This window comes from Cyanidioschyzon merolae, chromosome 13 (assembly GCF_000091205.1).
Source record: "Cyanidioschyzon merolae strain 10D DNA, chromosome 13, complete genome".
Taxonomy (NCBI): domain Eukaryota; phylum Rhodophyta; class Bangiophyceae; order Cyanidiales; family Cyanidiaceae; genus Cyanidioschyzon; species Cyanidioschyzon merolae.
The window spans coordinates 13,090-39,617 of NC_010139.1; the positions used below are offsets into that span (position 1 = coordinate 13,090).

A 26,528-nucleotide genomic window follows, 5' to 3' on the forward strand; every position below is an offset into this window, starting at 1 on the left:
ATCTAAGTTCTCTTCGAGCGTAGCAGCGACGGATTCCCCTCTGGGAGCGGTCACAGCGATGATTACTCTCCGAATCCGATACCCTGTTGCATGGAGACACTAGAATCAGGAGCCTCTGGGAGCAAGTCCGTGAGCAGCAACTTGCTGATTTCCAACCATATTTCTTGGACGTCTACAAAAGAGAAAAATTTATGTTTCAAAAGGAATCGAGTATTTTTGACGTAACGAGTTCAAGGAACTTTAGATATGGGCATATGAGCCAGCCGTCAAGTGACGAGGTCGAACGATTTTTCGTCGCCCGTCGACCGCGCGCAGCGGCGCACATACGTACGCGCCCTCCATGGAACGACGCAGTGCGTCTCCGGTTAAGCGACATCGGTGCTGCGCAGGCGCTGCACCGCGTCAACAGCTTCGCTTTGGAACGCCGACGAAGGGTTTGAATTGAACCGCTCTGAAAGTTCCACTGAGCTTCTGTAACTGGAGGGAGCTATGGGCGGGGTGCACAACGGCGAACACTGGAGCTTTCCACCGCAGCCGAGTCTGCGGCAACGACGCCTCGTCTGGGCCTTCGGCACCGGCATGTGGCTCTACGTATTTTTCCGAGCACGGGCTGAGTTGCCGCATTTGCTTGGCTTCCACAAAGAGCTCATAGAAGAAGCTGATGAACACAAACAGAGTAAAAACGTCCAGAAAGAAGGCGACGCAGTGGAGCCGGCCGCCTGACAACAGTGCCGTAGGTGTAGTGGACGTATGTGCCGGCGCTGGTGCCTCTTCTGGATCTTGGCGTCAATCGGTTCGGCAAAGAAGCTTCATTAGAACTGAGAGGTCCTTGATCCAGCTCCAGTGCGCACGTGAAAGCGCTTCCAAGTGGTGAACCAAAAGCGGGACGTTGTCGCAGAGCGGAGGCAACGGCCCCCAGGCACAGAGAGGAGCGGCTAGGCTCCGAATCGCGCATCCGTCGGGAACACCAAGGCACTGGCTGCGGCTGAGCGCTTGTGCAGCTACGCCGGTGTGTATGTGGCAGGGGGGCTCTGCTCTGCCACGTTTCCCGCGACTCTGGAGCTTTAACTGGAGGAGTTCGGGGCAATTTGTAGGTAAGAGAGATTGGACGCAACGCCTACAGTCGTTTCAGCCCGGACGTGTGGTCGGAAAAGCGGTACTGCGCACGGTGCTGCGCTGGAAAAGCGGCCGAGTCTCTCTCGCACAGAGCCGCGTACTTGGCCAAAACCACCTGGTCATGTTGTCGGAAAACGCTTCCTTAAAAAATGCTTCTGGAGACGGGTATCATCCGAACTATTTATCGTTCCCGCCTTTGAGTTTTCATCGGGAGCGGGCGCTTTCGAAGAGCGGTACGCACGCTTTGCAGACGCCGACGTCGACACCGTTTTCTCGAAAAATCTGGGTACTGCCGAGCGATTGGCGCCTCGGACACCTCGTACGAATACGACCTGATCCTCTGAACGGGACAGAGCTCGTAGCACTGGATGTGTTCTCGGATGAGGAACAGCTTGAGCGCCTTGTGCGTCGCGGCGTCTACGTCGGGTTCTTAGGAACAATGGACGACGAAATGTTGAGAAAGCTCTTTCCTTGCCTGGTGAAGCGAGGGTCCAGCGCTCAGCACTGTTTATCGACGGGGGACACCACGTTCCATGAACTGTTCGTAGCAGATGTGCACGATCACCTCGCTGCTGAGCGTGCACCGACTGCGGCCGAGCGTTCAGGAGAGCGGGGCACCGGCGCCTTGGGTGCCCACGGTGTGGCAGTGAGGACCCTGCGCGCGCTGCTCGAGGTAGCTGCCGACTCTGAGAACCGATTGGCCGCGGATCAATTGGAAAAACTGGGTATAGACACAGAGGATCTCGCCATGATTGCTCTCCGGGATCGCTCCGTAAGCGTTACAGATGCGCAGGCTGCCCTGCTGGCGCAAGCAAGAATCCTTACCGACTGGTATCATCGTAATCGCTTTTGTACCTCTTGCGGAAACCGTCTTTGTGCGCCAGCGATCACATCGAGCACCCGCATCGGCCGTCTGCTTCAATGCAGCGCCTGCGAGCATTCCGTCTACCCGCGCATCGATCCTGTGGTGATTGTGCTCGTTGTGGCCTCGCAGAGCGTAGACCATTCGAAACCAGAACATGCAATGTGCTTGCTCGGTCGCAAGCACCAGTGGCAACCGGGACGCTACTCTTGTATTGCCGGATTCGTCGAAGCCGGTGAAACGCTTGAGGAGGCGGTTGTGCGCGAGGTGGCCGAGGAGACGGGCATCCTGCTCCGGCCAGAGGCAGTGCGCTATGCAAGCTCACAGACGTGGCCGTTCCCATCACAACTGATGCTTGGTTTCTATGCTTCGGTGCCGCGTGATGAGGTGCTGCCTCAACCGCGGCCATCTGATGGAGAACTAGAGTCGGTGGCGTGGTTCTCTGCAGGTCAAGTGCGCGCGATGCTTGCGCCCGAGGCCAGGCCGCCGGCGCCGCACCTACCGCCCCGCGAAGCAATCGCTCACCGACTCATTGTCGACTGGCTGCAGAGCCTCGAGAGCGGCGCTCATCAGGAGCGATTAGAAAGCGTCGATCGGACCCCGAAGGAAATTTGATTTTCTTTGACGAGACTGGTAGATCCATAAGTCTGGCGATCCATCCATGAATGCGCGATAGATATCGGCATCCAAGCACTAGGTTACGAGTCCGCTCCAGACCGTGGGCGCTGCATGGATCGCATGCACCGTACGTTTCGTTGGATATCATGGTTTTTTCAAGCGATCCTCCGGATGCCGAGTGTGATGTGTGCACCTATAAGGGCGCTAGGAGGCACATGATGCCGCCCGTGTGGCAGCATACTCGCAGCAGTCACATTTGCAAGAGCATGTTCTTGAGCGTGAACGCGGTCTGTAACGCCGTGTACAAGCGTACGTTTGTGCATTCGATACAAGCTTCTTTTGAGCTTGTGTCCGAAAATCTGCTGCTCGTTGCAACCCGATACGGGATGATTCGTTTTTTTTCGCATTCGGTATACGTTTTTTCCAAGCATGCGCCCGATATTCGGCAGACTATGTCGCCCCCTGGGGCAGAAAGCGGAACGCTCGTGAGGTATCGGCAGAGCTCTGCTACCGTGAAGCCGCCATCGCTCACTGGAGCGCGTCTACCCTCTTCTAGGAGGGCGCGCTCCAGTGACCCAGCTGATGATCTGATTTGCTTTATCTAAAAAGCACCTACATTTGAAGATCCAGCTTCCTTCAATTCCAACAACACCATACACCGCACATTCAGGCGCACGAGCTGCGGCCAACAGCCTCGTGCATCTCATTTAACCAATTGACCATGGAATTCTTTTCCCGAGTCAGATGGATGCATCAAGCCAGATGCAATCGCGTACGCAATTGCCGTGGAGAAACAGTGAAGCGCTCACGATACTCTCTGTTGCCCCCGTTCCTTCCACATGCTCCAGGCCTGTCTACCGGTGGGATTTAGAGCCTAGATCGATCTAGTACAGCCATCCATATGCCGAGCCAAACGGTTTGCCTCATCATTTTTCAAAGCTATGACATCATCTGCTGGATGTCATCAAGGAGCCGGCGAGCATGCTTCGCCTCCAGCGGCCTCTTGACGGCAAAATGCGCCGCTGTGCCGGATACGTGCTGCGTGCTAGAAATCGCCGACATTTCAGCACTTTTTCAGCGTCTATGGAGGAGGTGTCCGGTACCTAATGGATACGGGACCGCTACAACGCTGAAGCAGCGTTTCAGCGTCTATGGAGGAAGTGTCCGGTACCTAATGGATACGGGACCGCTACAACGCTGAAGCAGCGTTTCAGCGTCTGTGGAGGAGGTGTCCGGTACCTAATGGATACAGGACCCCTACAACGCTGAAGCAGCGTTTCAGCGTCTATGGAGGAAGTGTCCGGTACCTAATGGATACAGGATCCCTTCACTGCAGACGTACATGATTGTAGCTTCGCAGACGCGGTACGGCGGCCCGGAGACGGCATGTAACTCGTGGAGTCTATGGAGCGGGACGGAGCAGGTTTGTTTAGGGCGCGCTGGAAGTGCGGACGCTCTAGCGTTCCTAGTCTGTTGAGCGCAGGACCCAATCGCCGAGTAACATGCAGCATTTTTCGATTGAAAAGCTTGCATATGTAGTGGTCGTCAGTGTGCCTTGGCCCATCATGTTTTCATAAGGCGATCAGCCAGGCGCGGGATGCTGAATCCCGCGCCGAGGTCATTCTCAAGCGGAGTCCAGTTGTGCGCGGACCCAATCCATAAAAATACGCGGCGGATAGGGTGTCTCTGAATGGCAGAAACGGTATGTACACTCGGGATCCGCCGACTCTGTCAACTGCTCCAGAAAGCGGCTGATCTCGCAGTAAATCTGGGTTTTGGTAGGTCGTCCGGAGCTGGTACCTTTCTCGACCGTCCAGCCTTGCTCAGCGGGATCCCAAATGTTCCGCACATTGTTTGCACTCTTTCCGTGTACCAGCATACTTCTACAACCGATACCGTAATCAGTGCGCCACGGTCGCCAGTCCGGCGCGTTCCCCATATTCAGAATTCGATCTGTTGCTCGAAACCGATGAAATACCTGGGTGACGTAGCGCCACTCGTCTCGATTCATCGGCAGGTCATACAGGTATCCTGTAAGGGATACATCATAGCCGCCATATGCAGTACCACTACATCCATCTGCAAAGGGTACACGTGCATTGCGTCGATAACGGCGCTGCACTCGATTGCGCAGATACTCGACGCGAAACGCCTTGTCTTTTAACGCGTACAAAGCGTTCCCGTTCATATGGTAATCGCGATAATCCATGGGGTTATGCGAGATGCTTCCAATCACCCACGTGCCATCTACGGCTGCTATATGAGCAAGATCTTGGATGCCTTCAGACAACCAGCCTGCTTGGACCGGCTGTACGTCCGGTTCCATGAGCATGAAGTGTGTATAGGGGCCATATTTGGTGTCATTGATTTCCGCGAGGCGTTCCATTATCGAGTAAAACATATCACAAGTGACATCGGGATGCACGTCGCTTTCGCGCATATCGATGACGTGCCCCCAGAAATGAATCTGTCGAAAGCAGGACACTTGAGATGCGTTCTGTAGAAGCGGTTGGGCGGCACCGAGCAAACGCGCCCGAAACCCCTCATCGTGCGCACGATGCTCCGACTCCGACGCGCTGTACACGAATATAAGGTCCACATCAGCGGTCATCAGGTTTTGCTCGTCATCCCTGCTGCGAAGACAAGGAATAGCGTGCGGCATCTGGATCCAGTCCTGCGTGCGACGTTCAAGCAAGTCAACATGCTTCGTGGAGAACGGTCGGACGATAGCCAGATGCACTTGACTTCCCTGAACTCTGAGCCGTCGAGGAGCCGCTGACTTACAGTGCGTGCTGAGGTGCTCCAAAAAATTCCAGTAGGCGCTGTGCAGACGCACGAGGGCCGCCTCCGGTGCAAATGTTGCGCCCTCACTGAGATGAGCTCGGCTGCGATAAAAACGAACGGTTCCCTGCAGACCTAATAAAAAACTCAAAAAAGCAAGAACCATCCAGTACCGGAATCCAAGAAACGAGCACTTCTTGGTCTTTTTCGGCCAGTCTAGTTCCAAGTCGGCTTGGTAGTGACCATTCAGCGGTTTACGCGTGGCGTCGGCACGTTGCCTGAAGTAGACACGCTCGCTCCAGGGCATCGCTCGGCTCAGTAAAGTTCGTGGAAGAAACATAAAGCCATCTGCAAGGCCTCCACCCTTACGATGAACAAGTTAACGTCGCAATTGAAACGCTGGGCCACACCAAGTACCCAGCGGTTGCGCTTCACACCTGCAGTCGCTCAGAAAGCAAGCACGAGGCATATACCGGCCGCAGTGCGCAGCCACGCTGTCAGCGCCATGCAGCGCGCGCCGGCCTCCATGCACGCCGTGGTCGCACCGATACCGGGTTTACGTGAGCGCAGCTCAGGAGTAGAAAACGATGCGCAAGCTGCAATTCGATAATAATTTCTTTCGACCTCCTTGTTAAGCGTTGAAAGAGGGAAAAATTTTCCGTATTGTCGAGCGTTTACCCTCTAGACGAAAGGCCAGCGAGCTGGACGAGTCAGCCGGGCGAGCGCTCCGTGCTCCCCCGGCGGCGTGTGGTGTGGCGAGACCTGCGCAACTCGTCCGTAAAACGCACTTCATTCTAGGAATAAGGACGGTAAGGCTGCATCTAGGCGTCGCCCTGGTCCCAATGGTCTCCTAGCATATCGCTTCGCGGTGCCGCGGGCAGTAGGTCTGTCTGTACAGCTTGCAGGCTCACAAAATGATTACGAATCCCGAACCTATGTCGGATGAACGACGACTCGAGACGACGCCCGCAGTGGTATGCCAAAGCCGATCTGTCTCTGTGATGCATCCGCTCCAGAGGTATCAGCGCTAAAAGGGGTTTTCACGGCTGACACTCGGCGTACGATAGCATGTACGAAACGACCAGGATATCCGAGAGGAATTCTAAGAAATGGAACTTGAAGGTAGGTGCTTCATGATGGACGCTTTTTAGATTACCATTATTCATCCTGCTATCTGGGATCCATGGTCCATGGAAACGTTTTTTCATCAGAAGAAAAAATCTCCTCTTGTAAGCGCACAGCGCCCGCAGCAGGCGCATCGTGCAACGTCGATCGACGCTATCACGCCAGTCCGCGAGCGTGCGCCGTGAACCTCATCGACAATCTCCTCATGAAGCCGGTCAGCACGGCGCGCTCGCCGGGATACCTCGTTATACTGAATGAACCTACATGCCCTTGAAAACAACTCACTGGATACGGCTGGCGACGTGCTCGCCAGCAGCTGTTGCTGCGCGTGCTCTTTTATCGCGACTCTGAGGCTTCCTGCTGGTGGCCGGGTATCGATGTCGGCAACAGATGATCAATGCGCACAATAAGTTCCGAGTCTGTGTATGGAAGCGGCTCAAGTTGCATGGATTTTGCGAGCGCTGGTGGAACAAAACGCCCGCCAAGGTAATGGGCGCGCCCTTGCCAGAAAGCAGCGCAGCGTTTCGGGGCTGTCAGTGAAACCCAAACGTTCGCCATTACCGCCAGGCTCGAGGCTGGTGCACGCTGATCGCCGCTTGTCGAAGAGCGCGGGTCGGATGCGGTGCGCTCTGCGGGACGCATGGCCTCTGGCGGACCCCGCTCCACATCCCAGCCAGAGGGGATGTCCACCGCAAGCACCGTTGTCGCCCGGGGCGATGCGTTCATAAGACGGATCAGCGTGGCGAATGGATCGCGCATCGGTCGATCCGCTCGAAACGAGAAACCGAAAAGGGCATCGATCAGGACGTCTGCCTCGCAGATCGTCTGCTCATAGGCTGCAGCGTCTACGAAGCGCACACCGTGGCTCATTGCCTGTTTCACGAGGCGTTGGAAATGGGGATGCGATCCCGGTTTCGGATAAATGGCGAAGACATGTTCGTACCCCAGAATGCATATGTGGCGAGCGGCAACGAGACCGTCACCGCCATTGTTCCCGGGACCGCAGACTGCGACAATTCGCTGACTGCGTTTAGGATTCTCGCGAGCTGCTGCCAAGGCCACCGCAAGCCCGGCGAGTTCCATGAGCTGCTCTAGGCTGTAGCCGATAGTTTCTGACATGAGCGCTTCATCGACGCGTTGCGCCTCGGCCTGCGATAGCAAGCGAAGCGTGCTTTGATTAGCGATACTCGACATACAAAGCCAGCGCCCTGTATTAGACCTTGTAATCCTACGACCCAGATTGAAACGAGAGATTGCCAGTTGTCGAAAGGTCAGACAAGTCGTCAGCGGAGGACGCCAGTGCAAAATGAACATGAAGACGCTGCCGCCTGAAGCGTTGAGGCGTGCAACGGAGTCCTTTCTTTCTCGGCTTTCACGTTCAGAAGCTAACAGAGACCTCCCGTCCACCAACCGCAGCTCTGACGCCCACAAGCGCCAAGACTATCACGACGTAAGACCAATATCAACGGGTTTCGCGAGCAGTTAGACCACTGGTCGAGAAGCTCCGCGACGACCTTTCGTATATAACGGTGCTGGCTGGGCAGCGGTCTCGAGTGCCGGTACCTACGCGTTTCACGCCAAACAGTGACGTGGTAGAGTCTAGGAAACACTGCTTTCAAACAGAAGATGCAATTGGAAAACGGAACGTGCGCTTGCGGACGTCGTGCTCGAAGACGCTCGCAGACTTTCGGTGTGTGGTCGTATCGTTCGTTGTACAGGTGCGCGCTGCGGTCGGTGACCTCGGACGCGAAGCGCAGTGCCCCGGAGCGGGAGCCAAAGCGACCTCTGTGAAGGTCCATGCATCGCAGGGTGCGCGCACGGCATGGAGTTGTATGAGAACAAAGCCCAAGCCTCGTCTAGGCGCTGGTATGGTTGAATATGTACACGATGCGTTACTCGACGTTCGCTCGGCGAACAGTCTTGCAGAGAGCGTGCTTCTCAGGTTGCCCAGCGCTCTCGATGCACAACGCGCTGGTAAAAGGTTTTCACGGAGAACAGATAAACAGGCGATTTTGAACGCTGTTGCCATTGTGAAAGGTGTAAAAACGCTTTATATGACAGACTCATTCCGGATGCATGGTCGCTATCGGTAGCAGGTGAAGACACTGCCGCTTCTGTTTGAACCGTACCAGGCTCTGTGAGCTCCAGTTTTGTTCTCTCGTCGTGCATGGGGCATCGACGGATGCGGCGACCCTGCGGCTGCCGAGGATGCGTCCGCGTCGATGCAGCTGTGATTGAAAGTCGTCGCAGCCGGTGATCGCTTGTGGAAGGCACACTATGGACGCTGGACCAGGCGAGCGGATACGGTCTGCACTCGAAACCGCTACCATGGTTTCTGCAGCTCGCGAGAAGGACCCGCTGAGCTTCCTCCATGGATGAATCATTTGCGACCGCTTAAAGCTGTTCTGCTTGTAAGATACGTACAACATGAATCGTGGCATGCGTCAACGAGGCCGTTGGGGTGTCGCTCACGGAACGTGCTCCAGAGGAGAGCAAGAGGCATCCTGCTCGAGCACAATTTTGAGCGAAGAATGCGTGCTGGCTCGGCGCCTGTCTTGCGTGCCCCAGAAGCTACCTCCAGAGTGTTGCCGGCCCCCTGATAGAGTAGGACGAGCAAGTCAAACAGAACGATGACAAGCACGTGTTGTACCCGTCTTGATTTCTGCGACCCGAGAGATATCCAGGGTCTTGTAAGATGTAGGCAGAGCATGGCTCCCTGACTCGATTGCAACTGAAGCATTCGGCATGCGCAACGCGCGCTTGCCCAACGCGGGCGCGAAAGCGTCCGAGCAGGGCGCGATGCTGCCAGTACAGGGCTCGCGCATTCCACATATCCTCTCGATGTGCTGCGTCCTGCATTCTGCGCTCCGCGTACACATCTCTTGCGCGCTGACGAATGAGGCTGTGATCAGCATTCCCAATGAGACTCAGCACATCCCAGCGCACGAGCCGGCTCCACGCTACAGTCCCCAGCAGATCGACCCGAGCGCAGGCAGCTGACAATCGATCCGCAGTGCCACTCGAATCGATGATGCGATGATCGAGCGAAGCAGGTTATATTCAGGATTCAAGCCCTCTTCTGAAGAATGCGCCACCGCAAGCGCCTCCGAAGCACCCGGCATCCCGCGTGCTGCTGGATCGGATCGGTCCAGCCTCTATTCGCCACCGAAACACACTGATTAGGGATCAGTAAGGCACTGACGCCTCTTCATGGACAAGATGATCGCTACCGCTGGTACTGTGCACTTGAACGCACCTCGCCAGAGGCGTCGATCGAACGCACCAGCATACGCGATGCTGCCTCGCCTCTGTCGCCGCCCCTGCATGCGCGTCTGGATCTCATCGGGGCGCATTTGGGGGGCGCAGCGCGCACGCGCACGCAACCCGCGAATCTGCGCTGGTGCCGCAACAGCCACAGCAGCAGCACACGAAGAAGAAGCAGCGATTCACGCGCGCTGGATTTTGGAGCGTCACCTATTGACCCGTGCCCTGGTTTCGCTGTGCGTTCGCCATTATCCAACATTCTCCTTTGAACGTTCTAGCTCAATATGCCGCGGAACGGTGGGATGCCAACCGACGCCGACGAACGGGCGCCTCGACAACGGAGCCCGCTGGGTGATGCAGGTACGCCTCGTCGGCGCGTAAAGGCGAAGGGCGCAGTCGTGACGACGCTTGCGGAGACACCGGAGTTTCTGCACTGTCCGGGTATTGTCGGTCACTATCGAAGTTATGACGAGTACGCGCGGTCTGTAAAACGGATTTTGTTATCGTTTTTTGAGTTGCATAACGAGAGTATGAACGTGTGGACTCACTTTGTGGCTGCGCTGGTGTACCTGACGGGCATCGCGCCGTACATGTTCTGGATGCGTCTCAGAGACGCTCCACTCCTCGATAGATATACGATATCGCTGTACTATGTTGCCGCTGCAACGTGCTTTCTCTTGAGTGCAGTGTACCACCTGTTCCTCACGCATTCAGTGAAGGCGTATCGGGTGCTACGAATGGCGGATCACCAGGGAATCCTGCTTTTGATCTGCGCGAGCTATATTCCTGCTATCGGTATTGGTTATCGATGCCACTGGCGCATAGCTATTCAGTTTCTATGGGTCAACGCCGCTTTCTACATGATGGCAGTGGTCGGGCTCTGGTACGCACACCGGCACGGTTACGTTGTATTCCGGAATATTACATTCCTTGGCTATACGAGCTGGGGTCTACTGCCGCTCGCAGTTGGTCTCACACTGCAGCTGGAACACGCAGCATGGTTATTGCGTCACGCTTTCGTCATGTGGTCAATTTATGGAATTGGATTTGTACTCTACGTCACCCGTTTTCCCGAAAAAGTCTGGGTGGGAAAGTTCGACCTGTGGTTCTCCTCCCATCAACTCTTCCATATCGCGACAATAGCAGCGAGTGCAGTCTGGGGACGTTCGATGCTTCGCTTACATGATCATGTATCGGCAACGGGACTCTGTTGAGGTTATTGCACACACATACAGACAAACACACACACACACGGGAAGCAGAGCTCATCTGGGGCTGCGCTGCAGCGGGGCTCGATACCCTGTACGACATTGGGACCGAGAGCTATGTGGCATGCTTCGCAGCCAGATGCGCAGAAAGGGAGGTTCACGGACCACGAGCACTCAGCGCGCTGTTAGCTGGAGACTCTGCCGGATGTCTTGGAGGCACGATCGAGTCGCTCCTGAACCTTGAGCTCGATGAGAGGTCCAACGCGGTCCTGTTCCTCACGATCAACAACCGCCACAAGAGAGGACTCTGGCTCTGAGCGTCGACCAATGAGGAATAGTGGTTCGGTTGGAGCGCATACGTAGTAAACCCGCCCGTCCGTGTTCTGGAATGTCACCAGTACTTCGACTTCTTCTTCCTCCGAAGTGACGAGCTCCAACTCATCGTCGATGTCGCTGACCGACTCGGCGTCATCATCAGCGGCTAATTCGTAGTGGTTGACACCAGCGCCGGCGGAACCGAGGTCGTCGAGCGCATCCCTTAGCAACGTATCGTCGACGCCATTGACGGCACTGGCCGCTGTCGCTGTTTCGTGATCCTTGAGGTCGTTCTCATCGTCTTCTTCTTCCTCATCGTCGTCGTCATCGTCGTCAAAAAATTGGCTCAAGTCTCCGTCCACGGTAAAAACTACCGCCGTCCGCACGAGGCACAGGTCTTCCTCCGCAAGAGCAAGGAACGCTTCCTTGAACAAGGACTCAACTTCAACCGGGTCTTCGATTGGTATTAAGGCAGATTCATCCTCACCGTCTTCAAAACGAGCGAATACAACCGGCTGCAGACACGGCGACAAGACGAGGTACTCGACGCCTTCAATGGTGACGGCGTCTTCGACGAAACATGGAAGCGCCTCAAGCTTCGGCTCCCTTGGATCAACAACCTGTACGATTTCGACTCTGTCCTCATCAGGCAAGGACTGCACTTCGGGTCTCTTCTTATCGCTAGATCTGCTTTGTTTTGATTTTCTTGAGTCACTGCACGTCAAACGAGCCACGCCAGCGATTACGTCGCGCGCAGCGGCTCGCTGGCCTCCGTGACTCCTGTACCAGGCGAGCGCCCCCAGTCGAGCAGCTTCGTCTCGCCTGCCGTACGCTATCCTGGTCACACCACCAACATTCGATCGATGACGGTAGACCGACGCTCCCAGAAGTGAGCAGAAACCGAGCATCTTGTTCGAAGGAACGCCGCCGAACGTCTACGACTTGAGGCTTTACACAGGCAGATTGCAGTGCGCTCAGCGAAGCTTTGGCAGGTGGCGGCACCGTCGCGTGCACGCGCCCCGTCGAGGACTGCCGCGCGCGTCCGATCGATCGATCGATCGCTCGATCGATGCATTGCAGCAGGATTCTCGCGGCAGCAAAAATGATGCAGGGGAACGCAATAGAGATCTGAGCGCCTCTAGATACGATCATGTATACCGGAAATCCCAGAGACATACGTCCATATGCAATAGAATCCAGATCTAATGAGCAGGTGGGCGCTGTGCCCATCGTGTTCGGCTTCTGCAACGCTGGACACACTGCTGTTACTGTAGGAAATGTGCGACGGCGGGACGGGTTTTGTATCGCCGTGGCGAACATCGGCTCGACAGAGAAGCAGCATGTGCCTGCGTGGCGTCCTATGTGCCCGAACGTGAAGGAGAACCGTCAAAGTCATCGCATCTACGCACGGGAAAACGCGAATACGGGTCGCAGGTGCGGCGCTCTCGAGAAGTAACAGGGACGGAGAGGCAGCCTCCACAGCGTACACCCACATGTATGCGTGCGCACGAGGCAGGCACTGGACACAGAACGCGCGGCTTGCGGCAACACGGAGTACGATGTACAGGATTGATAAGCACGCGTCGTGCACTGCACGATTGCGTCGGATCGGATGCCGCGCTACCGCTCGACCACACTGCGATGCCACGCATCAGCGTGGATGCCTTGCACCACTGAACGAGCTTCGGAGCCGCGTGTGGCAGGAATGCTGCACCCTGCGAGCCTCCGCAGCAGCACAGCGCGGAACGGGTAGAGGTAGCAGCGGCTCCAGGCGCCAGTCTCGTGCAAAGCTTCATCCCAATCATCTACTTTTATGTACTTCTATGGACATCCGTTTCGAGCGGGCGATTTCGCCGACATGTTGAACGCGCCCTAAAACCGTCTGCTCCCGCTGTGTCAGCGCTGCCTAGCAGCAGCAGCAGCAGCAGCAGCAGCGGCGGAAACACCCATCGACCGTACAGCGTCCGACTGGTTCACGTCTTGGAACAGTTTTCTGGAGCGGGTCTTCGAGCGAAAGGCAAAGCTTGGGTTTCAGTGCTTGGAACCTGCCCACATTTGCCTGAGTTTGGAAAAGACGAGCACTGGGAGCGTAGCAGCTTCCGCGGCATTGTCAGTGCTGTCGGCGCTTCACTGCATGGAGTTTAGGGAAACGATTAGGCAGCAGCTTCAGTACGGTGAAGCAACGCCGCTCGTTATGAGTTCCTCGATCGCTGCAGGATCCCAGAATGGGGGCATTGGTGCACGCCTTCTTCGATCAGACTCGCGGCAGGTTCGAACGCATGTTCACGAGCGTGTGCGGACGGACCTGATGCCGTGGACACGCAAGCTCAGCTTCGCGGCCTCTTTCCTCGAAGTGCTGGTAGAAGCAGCTGTGCTGCTGTTGACTCGGAATCAGCCCTGTGATGCGCCGCTTAAGCTCTGGATTGGTGTGCTCATTGCGCTTCAGACGGCTTCGATCGTTCTGCGGCTGCTCGGTTCCGTGTACAGTCGAGTGGCGCTGTTAGAGCTCCAGCCCGCCGGTTCGGATGGCTCGGGCCTCATCACGCAGGAGGTTTTCCGGTCCGGGCAGCGCGGCGACTTGACCGCACTGGCCGCAAGCTCTGACTTTGACGCCCCCGGCGCCACGTTTGCGGCAGATGTGGAGGTACCGGCCTTTGCTGTGCAGCAGCCAACGCGCATTTTACATGCCCTGTACCTCGGTTGGATTATACTCGGCAGCATCTGGCTCTCTGAGTCGCGAACTTGTCCGGGTACTGCACCGCTCCTTTTCCGCATCTGCGTCATTCTCGTTCTCGTGTACTTTGCTTTTCTGATGCTGCCGCTGGTGCTGATTACCCTCATCATTTGCTGTCTGCCGCTGTTTATTCGCTTCCTGGTGAACTATGCGGAGCGTCTTCGTCGTCAGGAGCGCGCTGCCGCACCGGAGATTGTCGAGCAACTACCAGTTGTGCAGTTCGATGCGAGTCAGTGCGAGGACTTTGGATTCGAGGAAGACGGTGCGCCTATATGCACGATTTGTCTCTCTCAGTACGAACCAGCGGAGGAGATTCGCAAGCTACCGTGCGGTCACCATTTTCATCGCGCATGCGTCGATCAGTGGCTTCTCTTTTTTGACAAAAGTTGCCCACAGTGTCGGAGCGATGTAGACGCTTCGCAGACGACCCGTCATTGGCAGGGAAATCATCCGGAGCGAATCAATCCCGCGTCGTCCTCCGAAGAGGAATACGTTTGAGCGTCGTGCACTCCAGTCCGTTTTCGGTGCATGCTCTTTGCAAATGCCTGGGCATGGGTCGAGATCGGGTCATCAGTTCATGTATACGATTTTCAAGCCAGTTTACGGAATAGACGCACTTGCACCGGCTGCCAAGATGTTCTTGGCGCTGAGAACGTCAAACTTGCGACGCACGCAGCCTGCCTTGGCGTCGGCGTACCGTGAGCCTGGTATCAAGTTGATCGCCACACAGCGCTGCAGCATTGCTTTGAAGCAAAACCCCCTGGGGCCAATGGTGCATCGCATGCTGTGCCAAGGGCATAGTAAAGCACCAGCACAGATGCTTCCACCGCGTGCCCACATGTCTGTCGGTAAGACTTGTTTGTCTAGTGCAATGCTCTAGACTGGATGAGAGCATACCGAGCTATCCCAGAGCTGGATCTTCGATCGGCTGCCACATTGCGCCCACTGTTGCCCTGTGCCTCGGTGCATACCGGAAGGTACCTTGATCGGCATCCTCAATTGGAGCCGCAACGACGTCCGCAGCGCGCGAACGGCATTGTTCGGAGCTTTGGTCGAGGAATACGAGCTGTCCAGCGACATGATCGTATCCAAAGAGACGCAGCATTTGCTGCGTTCCTAGCCGTCCAGCTGACACGTCCAGGCGAATGAACATAGAGTCACCCAGCTTCTGCGTCCATGTGCTATGCAGATCGCTGTAAGCGGAGAACGTTCGTGCAGGTCTAGCCCAGTCTGCTGACCGATGCAACATTCATACCATCGATTAGGGTGTGAGCGTTTCGGATACCATAAGCGCGTCTTTCATGTAGGCCATGAGTGTACTGACAACGCTTGCGACCGCGCTGTTCCGAGTAAAATCTTACGCATGGGAGCGTTTCCTGCTGAGAGCCGTCTTCCTAGCGTCGTGTGCAGCCGCCATCGCTCGTAAACGCAAGAGTACGACCGCGCAACGGCTACTCTCTGGCGGGCTTTGAATGTTCTCCCCTGATGATGTCTAAAGCTTAGAGCTCGTCGGCGAGAATCCGCGTCCGGATTTCGCGCATGACGTCACACATGTACTTGATGTTGTGTAAAGTCAACAGGGCTGCTGCTAGCGGCTCATGAGCGCGCCAAAGATGATGCAAGTAAGCTAAGGTATGGTTTTGACTCACGAAACCTTCACAAGTGGTGTCGACCGGCTCAAAGACGCGCTCCCATTTGCGGCTTTTGATCTGGATGCGGCCGTGTTGTCGAGTGAGCAACGTTCCATGCCGACCCGCTCGTGTAGGGTAACAAGAATCAAAGGTATCGATGCCGTACGGAACCGCACGTCGGATACTCTCCTCATCCGCGATGCCTAGCAAGTGGACCGGACGATCCTTCGGCAGCAGGGTGTCCAGGAATGCGAGCAGGGCCAGGAGCTCCTCGCGATCTTTGCCCAGGCTGCCGCCTATGGCAATGCCGTCAAAAGGTAGAGCCGTCAGATACTCGACAGATTTTCGCCGCAGCTCCAGATCGATCCCACCGTGGATGACGGCATACATCGCTTGTTGGCGCATGTCATGCAGGTGCTCCCGCAAGGAACGCGCTTCCCAGCGATGGGAGAGCAAGACGGATTGGTACAAGGCGTCTCGATCGATGTGATATGGAGGGAGCTCGTCCAGAGGAATGATAATGTCGGCGCCCAACATTTTCTGAGCTTGGACGGATTTCTCTGGAGTGAGCTCAATCTTCCGCCCATCGCGGTATGATCGGAACACCGGGCCATTCTCGGATACCGCGAGCAAGAGGTTCGGTGACCCGCGCTTTCTCGTTTTCATGTTCAACTCATCGAAGACAGATCCGTGTGCCAAAGAAAAAACCTGGAAGCCGCCAGAGTCAGTCATTATAGGACGTGAGCGCTGCATGAAGCGATGCAAACCTCCAGCCTGTGTGACGATTTCAGGTCCGGGTTGCAGCAGCAGATGATAGGTGTTGCAGAAGAGTAGCTCCAGCCCAGCCTCGTCTGCTCTGCGCTGGTCGACCATCTTCAAAGCGGCATTGGTACCGACCGCTACAAAAGCTGGCGTCTCCACGGTTCCATGTGGCGTATGGAGGCGACCTATGCGAGCGCTGGACCGTCGCGAGCGGTGGATGATCTCGAAGCGAAAGAACGGCTTGGGCTCGTACGCTGGGAACGTGCTCGGGCAAGGCGGGAGCGCCCACGGATCCGGAATGATTCTAGTTACTAGGGTGCGTTGAAAACTCCAACGCGCCGCAAAGATCGCTCTCATGAGGTGGTTTCATTGGCGCGCAGACCCAGCACACAGGCCGACAAGCGAGCGTCCAAAAGTCCGGCAGCTTCAAAATCCGTGCCTTGTTTGCAACTCGGTCTACCACGCACGTACGGAAACCAAAAGCACAAATGGAACTTGGAAAGCAGGAAAACTCGCGACTGCACTTTGTACTATCCGAGTCGAAAGCAACACTTCACTTGCTGAAGCGCAGTGTTGAGCGCTCTAGGCTGCTGCAGCTTGGATGCGTCCAAAAGCAATCAAAATGTCGTCTGATTCCGTAGCTTGAGCGCCAACTCGACTCGAACGCAAAGACGATCCCCAAATAATCTCCAGTGAACTTGTTGAACGTCGCCTAGTTGTCGACGGAAACGGCTGAGTCTCAGCAAACTGCTCGCACAGGCGTCGAAGGAACGCGGCGGCAGTTCGGCGGGTGCACGCATTGGCTGCCCAGCGTCGGACAGGAGCCGGCAACTTGTCGCCCGGCGACGCAGCAGACATAACAGCGCCTGATTGGAAGACGCCACCAGAAGAGGCCTCACGCACACACACAGATAGACAGACGGACAGACGGACAGACGGACAGACGGACAGACGGACAGACGGACAGACTTCTGGTTACCATGCTGACCAGCGCTACATAGCGAGGCCTACCATGCACTCCGATTCCAGACAGTCATCGATTTCCGTGTAGGATTGTGTTCGAATCCGATTCCGGAACTCGGCATCACTGCGGGGTATGCTTGAACCCCCCTGGTCACCGAGCACAGGCAAATTCTTGACACCGTTGTTCATGAGGCTTCTCCGAAAACAACTTCGAAAGCGAAACGGGAAAGCAGCGTGTCCAAATATTCGACTCAGGCACCGACGCGCGCCTGGTGAAAACGAGCATCCGACAGCAGGCCTCGATAGCTTTACAACGTGTTCGTACAGGGAGCGCGTGGTATACCTATCCAGATCTACTAGGTACATTCGCATACTCGAACACGCGAATACAGGCAACGTGATTTTATGCCAAGTCCGTCCCATTGTCCCCAAAGCGACGTGCACGATTTCAAAGGCAATTCGAAGCGAATCCCAAGTGCCGAAATGCGACGCTAGCGTTGAGGCATCAGTGCCGCCCTGAGACGTATCCTGGGCTGGGCTGGGCTGGGCTGGGCTGGGCTGGGGTGCGTCGAACGCTGTACCAAATGGTGTCAGCCAATCGGCTCCCGCCAGCAAGCATTTTGAGCACGATGATCTCCGATTATGTAGTTGACTCTAGGTTTCGTTCAACAGAACGTTGGCCACAACAAGCGCACACAAGGCGGTGCTCAGGACGCGGAAACGCGCCGCCAGTCAAGGAAATGGCGTTTGGTGCACCATGTATCGAAACGCATCCTCAGCGCCGCTTCTCTGTAATCGACTGCTAATGGAAGCGCAGTAACCGTAATGCGAGCGCTCAGTCGTTGTGCAGCGATATGCGGCATTTTTGTCGGCACGCTTCCAAAGGCGCTTGCCCGCAGCACGGTATCCAGTGCGGGCTCTTGTGCATGACCGCGTGCTTCTACGTTCGTTAAAGCGCCAAGCACTTGTGCTTCCGCAAGACTTGCACGACAAGTAATAGAGAAAATGTCGCTTGGATGCTAGCGAGCGCCTCAAGGAGCTTTCGTTTTGACTACGCGTTCGCGCCCGTCTACAATGCGGCTCACGATTGCTTCATGCCTACAAAATTTCGCAAGACACTGACACTGGTTCTGTGTTCCGCTGGCAACGCCGTGCGTGAGGTATTGGAAGCGTTGACCGCGACAAAGCTGCCAACTCAAACAGTCATCGCCAGTATTGGACAATCCACCGGTGCGGTGTCGCTGGGCACCGCGCATCCACGGAAGCTAGCCAGCAGTAGACTTGGTGCCAGGTCGACGTGCTCACTGTTTTCGCGAATACTATTACTGGGTATCTGCTGGACTCAGATCGCACTGATTCCAGCTCGGACGGGTGCTGTGGATCTAACTTTCCACTCAGGGCAGGTCCCAGCGTGCGAACGGGCCGTCGCTCCCGCCAGCGAACGCTTTTTCAGAACGACACGCCGCGCCTGGTACACCCTGTGTGCACGACCTCGTGCAACGAAAGAAAGGCTTTGGTTGCAAGATTCTACCCTTAACTACTGCTTAGACTGCAAAGCTGCTGCCCGATCACGTGGTCTTGGGCTGAAGCATGACAAACGCAGCGGAAACAGATGCAAGAGACAGAACCCGTCGAGGCTCGTTTGCTGAGTTTCGCGTTGTGCTTCTCGCCGGGGATGTTGGGTCGCGCATGCGTCTCTTCACGGACGCTGTCCCAAAGTGTTTGCTACCCATAGGCAATCGGCCGATGCTCTTCTACGCGCTGTACACGATCGAACGCAACAGCATTCCGGAGGTTACGCTAGTCACCACGGAGCGCGCACTCGAACGCGTCACGTCCTACGTGGAGGAACTCTACGGGAACGATCCAGCGGTTATGGCGCTTCGGAGCTCAAGGTCATCGCAGCCGGATCTGCATGTTTGCATTGAGGCGGTGCCGGCTGAACTGGGCAGCGGTGAAGCGCTTCTAAAGGTCACGAAATACCTTGACGCTGAGGACGTGCTCGTTGTCAGTGCCGACACGTTCGGACTCTGGGATTTAGCATCGCTGGCAACAACGCATCGGGTCACTGGGGCTACCTGGACAATGATGCTAGCCAACGCAAAGTTCGGAGCCAAGAGCGACCACAACAAGCGTTCTGCCAAGTCGCTGGGGCCTGCCCACGGCTCAAGCACGGCTGCCGATCAGATGGCCATCGGCACGCCTAGTCGAGACTGTATCGTCGTCGACGAAGTTACGCAGCGAATTCTGTACTTGAAACCGGATGTAGGCGCTTTCGGGAGCGCGGATAACATTCGCCTACCGGGGGATGCGCTGCAAGCGGTCGGCCCGATGATGATCCACCGCGATCTGCTGGACCTGCACATCTACTTGTTTCGAAAAACGGCACTAGAGCTGCTTAGCGTGCGACCGCAATTGACAAGTTTGCGCGCAGACCTGTTACCATATCTGGCCCGCAACCAGTTTGTACTTGAGAGGAGGCTTGCGCGTGCCCTAGGATCCGAGATGACGGGTGGAAGGGAGTCGCCGCTGCGAACGGCGTGGCAGCGATACCGGAATGCGCCCGCTGGCAGCGCTTCTCGAGTCCGATCGGTATCACCACATCGAAAAAGTGGTGAGAAAGACAATTGCTGGCTGCCGAGCCTGGAGCCTCTGCCTCTGCACAGTATCATGATTGGTCAGAGCCAAACTGACTCAGTGCGCCACGGACCCGTAAGTATTCGATGCCAGGGGTGTTTCAGCGCTCCCGAGGCAGGTCGAATTATTCGAGTTAATACAATCAGCGCCTACATAGAGGCTAATCGCCTCGTAGCTGCGGGCGTGGTATACGGCGACCTCAGAGGCGCTAGCGCCGTCACGCCAAAACGATGGTGCAGCGAGGCGGCAACGCAAGGAGGTACAGTGCAGATCACTGGAAAGAACGAAGAGACACAGGCCACGCGCGGGGAACAAGCTTCGGCGCGCGTTCATATCGCAAAGGATTGCTTGATAGCGGCGGAGGGTGTCGAAATATCTCCAGGATCTACGATCAAAAACCAAACCGTGGTGCATGTACACACGATCGTCGGTAGGCGGTGCAAGCTGAGTGCCTGCATTATTATGGATCATGTTAGGATCGGAAATGAATGCCTGCTCCAGAACTGCGTCGTCGGGAGTAACGCGCAGATCCACGACCGTTGCCAGCTACGCGACTGTCTCGTTGGACCCGACACGGAAGTGCCCGCTGGTACGATCGAAACCGGTGAAGTGTTCACGCGCGCCGATATCCCTTTGGTGGATTGAGGAAAAGCGACGTACTTCGTTTACGATTCGATCATGAAGGCGTTCATGATACCGAGGATCTTCAGGATCGCCACTGCGAACTAAAGAGCGTGGCATTGGATTTCGCCCGAGCTGGCATGCGGTACGCGGTACCTGAGCAGCGTGCCAGCGAGCGCTTCAAGCGAAGATGCAGCCAGTGGGATTGAAGGGCCCATTTCCACCGATGAACATGCCAATATTAGATGAACGCATCCCCCATGGATGCAGTAGCATCGAAGTATAGAACCACATGACGGTTCACTCGTTCGCCCAGGGACATCGTTCTCGATGAATGGATGCGACGCTCGAGCCGTGCTGGAACGCTCAGCTGCACGATGTCAGCGGCTGCGTCGGGGCGACCATCCAATGCCCTCTGTACCTGTCACTGACGTCAATTCATCGCAAGTGTTCAGCGTGCCCATACAATGCCCCAATGAGTACAAAATGGTGCGTTTGAAGGTGCGCTCGACACAGAGCCGCTTGACGATGAGGAAGCACAGTACGTTTTCGGGTATTGATCGAGACGTTCCAGTTTCGATATAGCGCGAGCCTTTAGCGGATGGGTGCTGGTTGCGTCACCGCGAACCATTGGTCTCGAATTCAGCTGCCTTACCATCTCGTGCATTCGGCTCCATTTCATGCTCATCTTTTGGATGTGTTTAAATGGGCACTTGTGCTCTTGATGCGAATATATGTCGTCCTGAACGCATTCATAGGAATTGCCCAGAATCGATTCCTGTATGCAGTGTACGCTTTTGTCGGAAGCGCAAGATTGCAGACCTTTGCGAGCTACGGCACGTCCCGTGCAACAACCTACCTGCAAAAGATGCGAACTTTAAGTAGTTTCCTCGTCCAGTTCATTGAACCAGTTGAAAAATGCACGCATCTTGCCTCCGCTCCACTGAAGCCGATCGCGACCCCAGCACTGCCTCATATACGCCTGCCAGTGGTCGTCTACACGAGCCATCTGGACGCTCATGTGCTCTGTGGAACGTGGAATCCCCTCCATCAGACCCGCATTTTTCTGGGTCTGTGAGGTCAGGCTGAAACCGCTGGAGGAAGCGATCCTTGAAGCACGCAGTATTGACCTGCACACAGTTTCAGTATATGAGGTTGGTTGCATACGTATTGACACCGCCGCTGCAGATGCTCCGGTTGCCGACACCGAGCGACGACGCGTCCGTGTATGCTCGGAGACGCGTGTGCAGAAGCAGATGCAACGATCAGGCCGTACTGCATCTCCTGCTCCGAAAATCAGTAGTCGCACGAAGATTGGATCGAATACTTCCGAAGAATGCAGACTTTCCGCGACTATTCTCCAAATAAAACGATACATTCCTTTTGTTGAATAATTTTGATAACAAGATACAAAAACAGCGTGCTGGTGCAGACATTCCAGCATGCACTGCGCAGCGTACCACATCGAGCGGTGCGCGTGCGAACCTAGTGGAAACCGAACATGTGCGGAATCGCACTGAGGTACCGGTCGCCGGTGTAACTCAGGCTCGGAGCCAATGGATACCGTCCCAGCGCGCGCCAACGAGCCACATTGGAAGATAAGGTCGACAGAGGGCTACCTACGAACAGGTGCGCCCCATAGACAGCAAGATACATTTCAGATACCACCGAAACGATGTGATTCCGTCCAGGGGCCGGCAACGTCGGCGACAGCACCTGCCAGCTCTCTTGCACCAGCGCGGTTAGATCGTAGACTCGACTGGGAGCAGCACCACAATCCCCTTGAGCCTCCACGAAAGTTTTCCACAGCGCCAGCGTCTGCAGTGATGCCCCATGCCCGTCGTGCATGACGTAGAAATGGAGCGGACGCGCGTCCGGATCGCGCCGCTGGATCGCGCACAACTGGCACAGGGCGCAGCGTGCACTCGAAGACACGCAGGCGCTCTCGTTTCCCGCCAAGACCCATGCGTGCAGCGCGTTTGCCGGGAAATCATCCGGACGTCGTGCGTGCGCGCGCGGCTCGAAGCCACTGCGACGCAGGTGAACGACAACGACGAGCGGCGGTGAGGCGGGCGCTCCCTCGAGGGCCCCCCAGTGCTGCATCCATAACTTGGCAACAGGGGTTTCGCGCAACGTAATGCGCTGCCAGAGACGCAAGAATGACGCTTCGCTGCGCGTAAAACATCGCATTAGGCCGTATAGATGGGCGAGCTGGAGCAGGAGCGGCCCTGCGCGTGCCGAGGCATCTCGCAGGCTGCCGAGTGCATCGCCGCAGGCCGCGTCGCGATGGAGGCGTAGGCTGATGTTGCGGGCGTCGAAGACTGTGGACATGCTGCCACGGCGCCTGCATCGGGCTGCTGTCGATTCTGGTAGGATCCATCTACGCAGCAGAGCGGCATCGATATCGAGAACATCGAACCAGGTGTTCGAAGTGGTAGGGCGGGCGCGTTCTACCAGTGCGGGCACCACAAGACGGCGGCCTAGCAGCTGTGCTAGATGAATACCGACGAATAGTGCCATGAGCTGGTTATTCCAAGCACCGTATGACGGATCATAGGATAGGAGGTATGTGCAATGACTTGAAACCCGGCTCCTCCAGTGGCAAAGCACGAGGCCGCCTAGCCAAGCGAGCAGTACGATGAGCGCCCTACGGCCGAGGAGCTTTAGCGTACCCGCTGACCAAGCTCTTTGTTGTTGATGGTTGTACTTCGAGACTGTTCTCGGCATTAGCGTATAAAGTTGACAAGAGTGCTACAGAGTTCATGGAGCAACACCTGCAAAGGGAGGGAGCTCTCCCGGGGCGAGCTCGCTTCGTCGCCCGGCGCTGGCGTCTACCCTGTCGCCAGCTGTGCGCTGATGGGGCAGGTACCCGCACTCCCGTAGCGCTAAGCGCTCGGTGTGGCTTTCTAGCTGCTATAAATATCAGAAATGGGAGCAGCCGCTTTGGTACCCGAGCAAAAACGCTCCGATCCTTCTGTGCACGTGTTGCAACAGAGCCTGTACTTAGCCGTGCCAGGGGGCGCGCGGGCTGCGCATTGCCCGCTGACCCCCAGAGCGAGTCGCAGCCGCTCCTGCATGTGCCTACTGGTCGAGTGCCGGTTTCGCTGCAGGAATCCAGAACGGTGTGGTGGTAGTTTTGCGCGTCGCTGGTGACAACTGGGTATCTGGGGACGCTGTCTCGTGTCAACGGTTTGTGCAACATAAAACATTAGTAGAGCAGGAGCGGTCCCAGGAGCCGTACCGAGTTCCCGCACGACCTGGACCCGAGCCGCAGTGCGAGCTCTTCAGACCGCTACCCGGAGCCCGGGCTACGGATGCCTCGTGTGCATAGCTTGCAGTTGTGGACGCTGCGTATCGGCTGCACGCTCGAGGCGGTTACCGAAGCCGCACACCGATCCAACCTTCGTTCGACCGGGTGTACCTCGTGCAGTGGCGCTGCCAGCGGACGAGTTACTCGACAGCGAGGCATCGCCCGCCGGGAACCGTCCCGTCGGTTGCACGCCTCTTGAGCGCCCAATCGCAGGTGCTGGTGAGGCAGTTATTGTTGTCTAGGCTGGCAATATGGCTCAAACTGCAACACTGGTCGAGCGAGACCTGCGTTCTCTGCTATGCTCAACGCGAGCAGGTTGCTGCTTTGCTGCCGCCGTGGCACCGGAGCGCCTCCGGCGCCGAGCTCTAACAGGCGCAGCCGCGCATCCTCCAAGGCGGAGCGGTTACCATCGTGGGTGTCCTTGTGGGGATGTTCGCATGCCTGGACTCCATGCAGGGAAGCAGGCATTGCTATGGCGATACCAGAGATCACTGCCTCGACGACAGCAGCAGTATTGGGGTCGGCACGCGTGCCGATCTGGCGTGCTGATGTCCATTAGAAGCGCACTGAGCGAGCAGCAGGCAGCTGCTTCAACGGATCTCCTGATTCTCAGCAACGGCCCCGGCGAGCTTTATACTTGGGTTCGACCGCTCCTCATGCATCTCGGCGAGGAGTTTCGCATTTCCATCGCGTTGACGCCTTGTCCACACGCTAGCGGTAGAGAAATGGACGCAGTGCTGCGCTTTCCGCATGTGGCACGGGTTTTGCCACCAGCCCATTTCTGGCGACTGCTCCTCGGAATCGAGTCGCATGGGTTGTGGGAACCGGGCGACTCAAACGCAGGTTCTTCGTCTGCCGACATGGAAACGTTCTGGCGTCGACAGGGGGTCGTTCTATTTCTTGGCGGTGACCAGTTTTTTGCAGGCCTTATTGCGAGAAGGCTCGGGTACCCATGCGTAGCCTATGCTGAATGGGATGCCATGTGGCCCGGATGGATTTCCTGTTATGCAGTGCGGAGGCAAGCGATCCGCCAACGGGCCCGCAGGCACCTGCTTTATCGGCTTTTTGTGGCTTGGGCATGGATCCTCGGACTCTGGGGGGTCACTCTCCAGCAGCGACGGCGAGCAGTTCCCAGAATCGTGGTGATCGGCGACCTGACAACGGATGCAGTTTGGCAGTACGACAATGTTCGGGAAAAAGCGAAGACGCTACGCGATTTGTACGTTGCGGCCTACGCGGAGACGCATCTGGGCGACTCGACCGCGCACGAGACGAAGCTTAGCCCCCAAAACCAACATTCCAGTGAGGTGCGCTCGACAGCTGCAGCCCATCAGAATCGAGTGCCTCGTACGTCGGTGTTGCAGGCCGGCTCCTCGCGGGAAAAGCATATTCTCGTTGGCCTGCTACCGGGATCGAAACCGAGCAAGCTGGCAATCATGGTTCCATTCTTGCTGCTGTGCGCGTATCATATACACATGCGCGCAATGCGCTTGGGTGTTGGCCCCGTGGTGTTCGTGCTCCCAGTGGCACCGGGCTTGGATACAGCAACAGTACAGCGCTTTGCGGATCCCGCTCACAACTCAATGTTTCAGTTCATCCCGGGCGCCTCTGCTCATTCGTCGCTCTGCACCAAATTCACAGCTGCAGACGAGCCAAGCGTAGCCACGGAACAAAGTAAGCGACCCGCTCCACATGCGCAAGTCGCACAGGCCATGCCCTCAGCGCTGGACCCAGACGAGCGCAATATGGAGGCCGGCCCTGGCCCGCTGGCCCCGTGCCTGCTTATTGATCGCGTGCACGCCCCAGCAGCGGGTGCAAGCGGCGTAGGACGTCTCGAAGCTAGCGCTGTTCAAGTGCCGATTTTTTTACACGAAGAATCCCCCGCGTATGCGTTGCTTGCTGCTACAGACATATGCCTGACAACCGTTGGTGCAAATACGGCGGAACTGGCCTCGCTTTGGACGCCCGCCCTGGTACTCGTTCCCACGCATCGATTGGATGTAATGCGCGCATGGGACGGAATCTTGGGTATTCTGTGTCGTTTGCCTCTGATCGGTACGATCATTACGATCCTGACAAACCGCATCATATTGTGGATGTATGCGACTCGCCGCTGGGGCTACTTTGCGCTCCCTAATCGCTGGGCAGGGAACCGCGAACTACTTCCAGAGCTGGTTGGTAATTTGGATGCTCAGCAAGTTGCGGCCCGGGCGCTCGGCCTGGCACTCGATCAGGATAGGTTGCAGCTCATTCGACATGCGTTACGGAACCATGCGCAGCCAAGTGGTGCAGTGCGTCGCCTTGCGGTGCTTGTGCGGCATGCACAACGCACTGCAGCAGTAGCTGCACCGAGAGAGGCAGTTGCTGATGCACACGACTCGTTGCGTACCGCATGATCCAGGGAAGCACTGCAACAACTGCAGCGTGAGAAGGGAAAGCCGCGGATCTACGCAACAACCAACGCACTGCATCCTACCAAAGTTCACCATGACGGCTTCTTCGTTGACAGAACACCACCTTCGACGCTCCCGCGCCGGCCGCAGAGGCTCGAAAACAACGCGCTCCTGACGTATCCATGCCC

At 56.6% G+C, this 26,528-nt stretch overlaps 10 protein-coding genes and 1 non-coding gene across 11 annotated transcripts; 6 read left to right on the forward strand and 5 right to left on the reverse strand.

Moving 5' to 3' along the window:
• Positions 1 to 1,015: 1,015 nt before the first annotated feature.
• Positions 1,016 to 2,593, forward strand: CYME_CMM006C (hypothetical protein, conserved; the record flags this gene model as incomplete). Its single annotated transcript, XM_005536886.1, has 1 exon — positions 1,016 to 2,593. The coding sequence occupies one exon, from the start codon at positions 1,016 to 1,018 to the stop codon at positions 2,591 to 2,593; it is 1,578 nt and encodes a 525-aa protein (XP_005536943.1).
• A 1,627-nt stretch (positions 2,594 to 4,220) lies between these two features.
• Positions 4,221 to 5,717, reverse strand: CYME_CMM007C (hypothetical protein; the record flags this gene model as incomplete). Its single annotated transcript, XM_005536887.1, has 1 exon — positions 4,221 to 5,717. The coding sequence occupies one exon, from the start codon at positions 5,715 to 5,717 to the stop codon at positions 4,221 to 4,223; it is 1,497 nt and encodes a 498-aa protein (XP_005536944.1).
• Positions 5,718 to 5,935: 218 nt separating this feature from the next.
• Positions 5,936 to 8,494, forward strand: CYME_CMM008T. The gene has a single exon (XR_002461432.1). It is a non-coding gene; the product is annotated as a hypothetical transcript (transcript).
• CYME_CMM009C (hypothetical protein, conserved) lies at positions 6,839 to 7,816 on the reverse strand (the record flags this gene model as incomplete). The annotated part of the gene is made up of 1 exon (XM_005536888.1): positions 6,839 to 7,816. One exon carries the CDS (start codon positions 7,814 to 7,816, stop codon positions 6,839 to 6,841), a length of 978 nt encoding a protein of 325 aa, XP_005536945.1.
• Positions 8,495 to 10,050: 1,556 nt separating the features above from the next.
• Positions 10,051 to 10,980, forward strand: CYME_CMM010C (hypothetical protein, conserved; the record flags this gene model as incomplete). Its single annotated transcript, XM_005536889.1, has 1 exon — positions 10,051 to 10,980. The coding sequence occupies one exon, from the start codon at positions 10,051 to 10,053 to the stop codon at positions 10,978 to 10,980; it is 930 nt and encodes a 309-aa protein (XP_005536946.1).
• Positions 10,981 to 11,159: 179 nt separating this feature from the next.
• On the reverse strand, positions 11,160 to 12,197 carry CYME_CMM011C (hypothetical protein, conserved; the record flags this gene model as incomplete). Its single annotated transcript, XM_005536890.1, has 1 exon — positions 11,160 to 12,197. The coding sequence occupies one exon, from the start codon at positions 12,195 to 12,197 to the stop codon at positions 11,160 to 11,162; it is 1,038 nt and encodes a 345-aa protein (XP_005536947.1).
• Positions 12,198 to 13,423: 1,226 nt separating this feature from the next.
• CYME_CMM012C (ring finger protein) lies at positions 13,424 to 14,521 on the forward strand (the record flags this gene model as incomplete). The annotated part of the gene is made up of 1 exon (XM_005536891.1): positions 13,424 to 14,521. One exon carries the CDS (start codon positions 13,424 to 13,426, stop codon positions 14,519 to 14,521), a length of 1,098 nt encoding a protein of 365 aa, XP_005536948.1.
• Positions 14,522 to 15,522: 1,001 nt separating this feature from the next.
• CYME_CMM013C (queuine tRNA ribosyltransferase) lies at positions 15,523 to 16,773 on the reverse strand (the record flags this gene model as incomplete). The annotated part of the gene is made up of 1 exon (XM_005536892.1): positions 15,523 to 16,773. The coding sequence occupies one exon, from the start codon at positions 16,771 to 16,773 to the stop codon at positions 15,523 to 15,525; it is 1,251 nt and encodes a 416-aa protein (XP_005536949.1).
• A 2,196-nt stretch (positions 16,774 to 18,969) lies between these two features.
• On the forward strand, positions 18,970 to 20,661 carry CYME_CMM014C (eukaryotic translation initiation factor eIF-2B gamma subunit; the record flags this gene model as incomplete). Its single annotated transcript, XM_005536893.1, has 1 exon — positions 18,970 to 20,661. The coding sequence occupies one exon, from the start codon at positions 18,970 to 18,972 to the stop codon at positions 20,659 to 20,661; it is 1,692 nt and encodes a 563-aa protein (XP_005536950.1).
• Positions 20,662 to 22,122: 1,461 nt separating this feature from the next.
• On the reverse strand, positions 22,123 to 23,364 carry CYME_CMM015C (hypothetical protein; the record flags this gene model as incomplete). The annotated part of the gene is made up of 1 exon (XM_005536894.1): positions 22,123 to 23,364. The coding sequence occupies one exon, from the start codon at positions 23,362 to 23,364 to the stop codon at positions 22,123 to 22,125; it is 1,242 nt and encodes a 413-aa protein (XP_005536951.1).
• An 834-nt stretch (positions 23,365 to 24,198) lies between these two features.
• On the forward strand, positions 24,199 to 26,343 carry CYME_CMM016C (hypothetical protein, conserved; the record flags this gene model as incomplete). The annotated part of the gene is made up of 1 exon (XM_005536895.1): positions 24,199 to 26,343. The coding sequence occupies one exon, from the start codon at positions 24,199 to 24,201 to the stop codon at positions 26,341 to 26,343; it is 2,145 nt and encodes a 714-aa protein (XP_005536952.1).
• Positions 26,344 to 26,528: the final 185 nt, after the last annotated feature.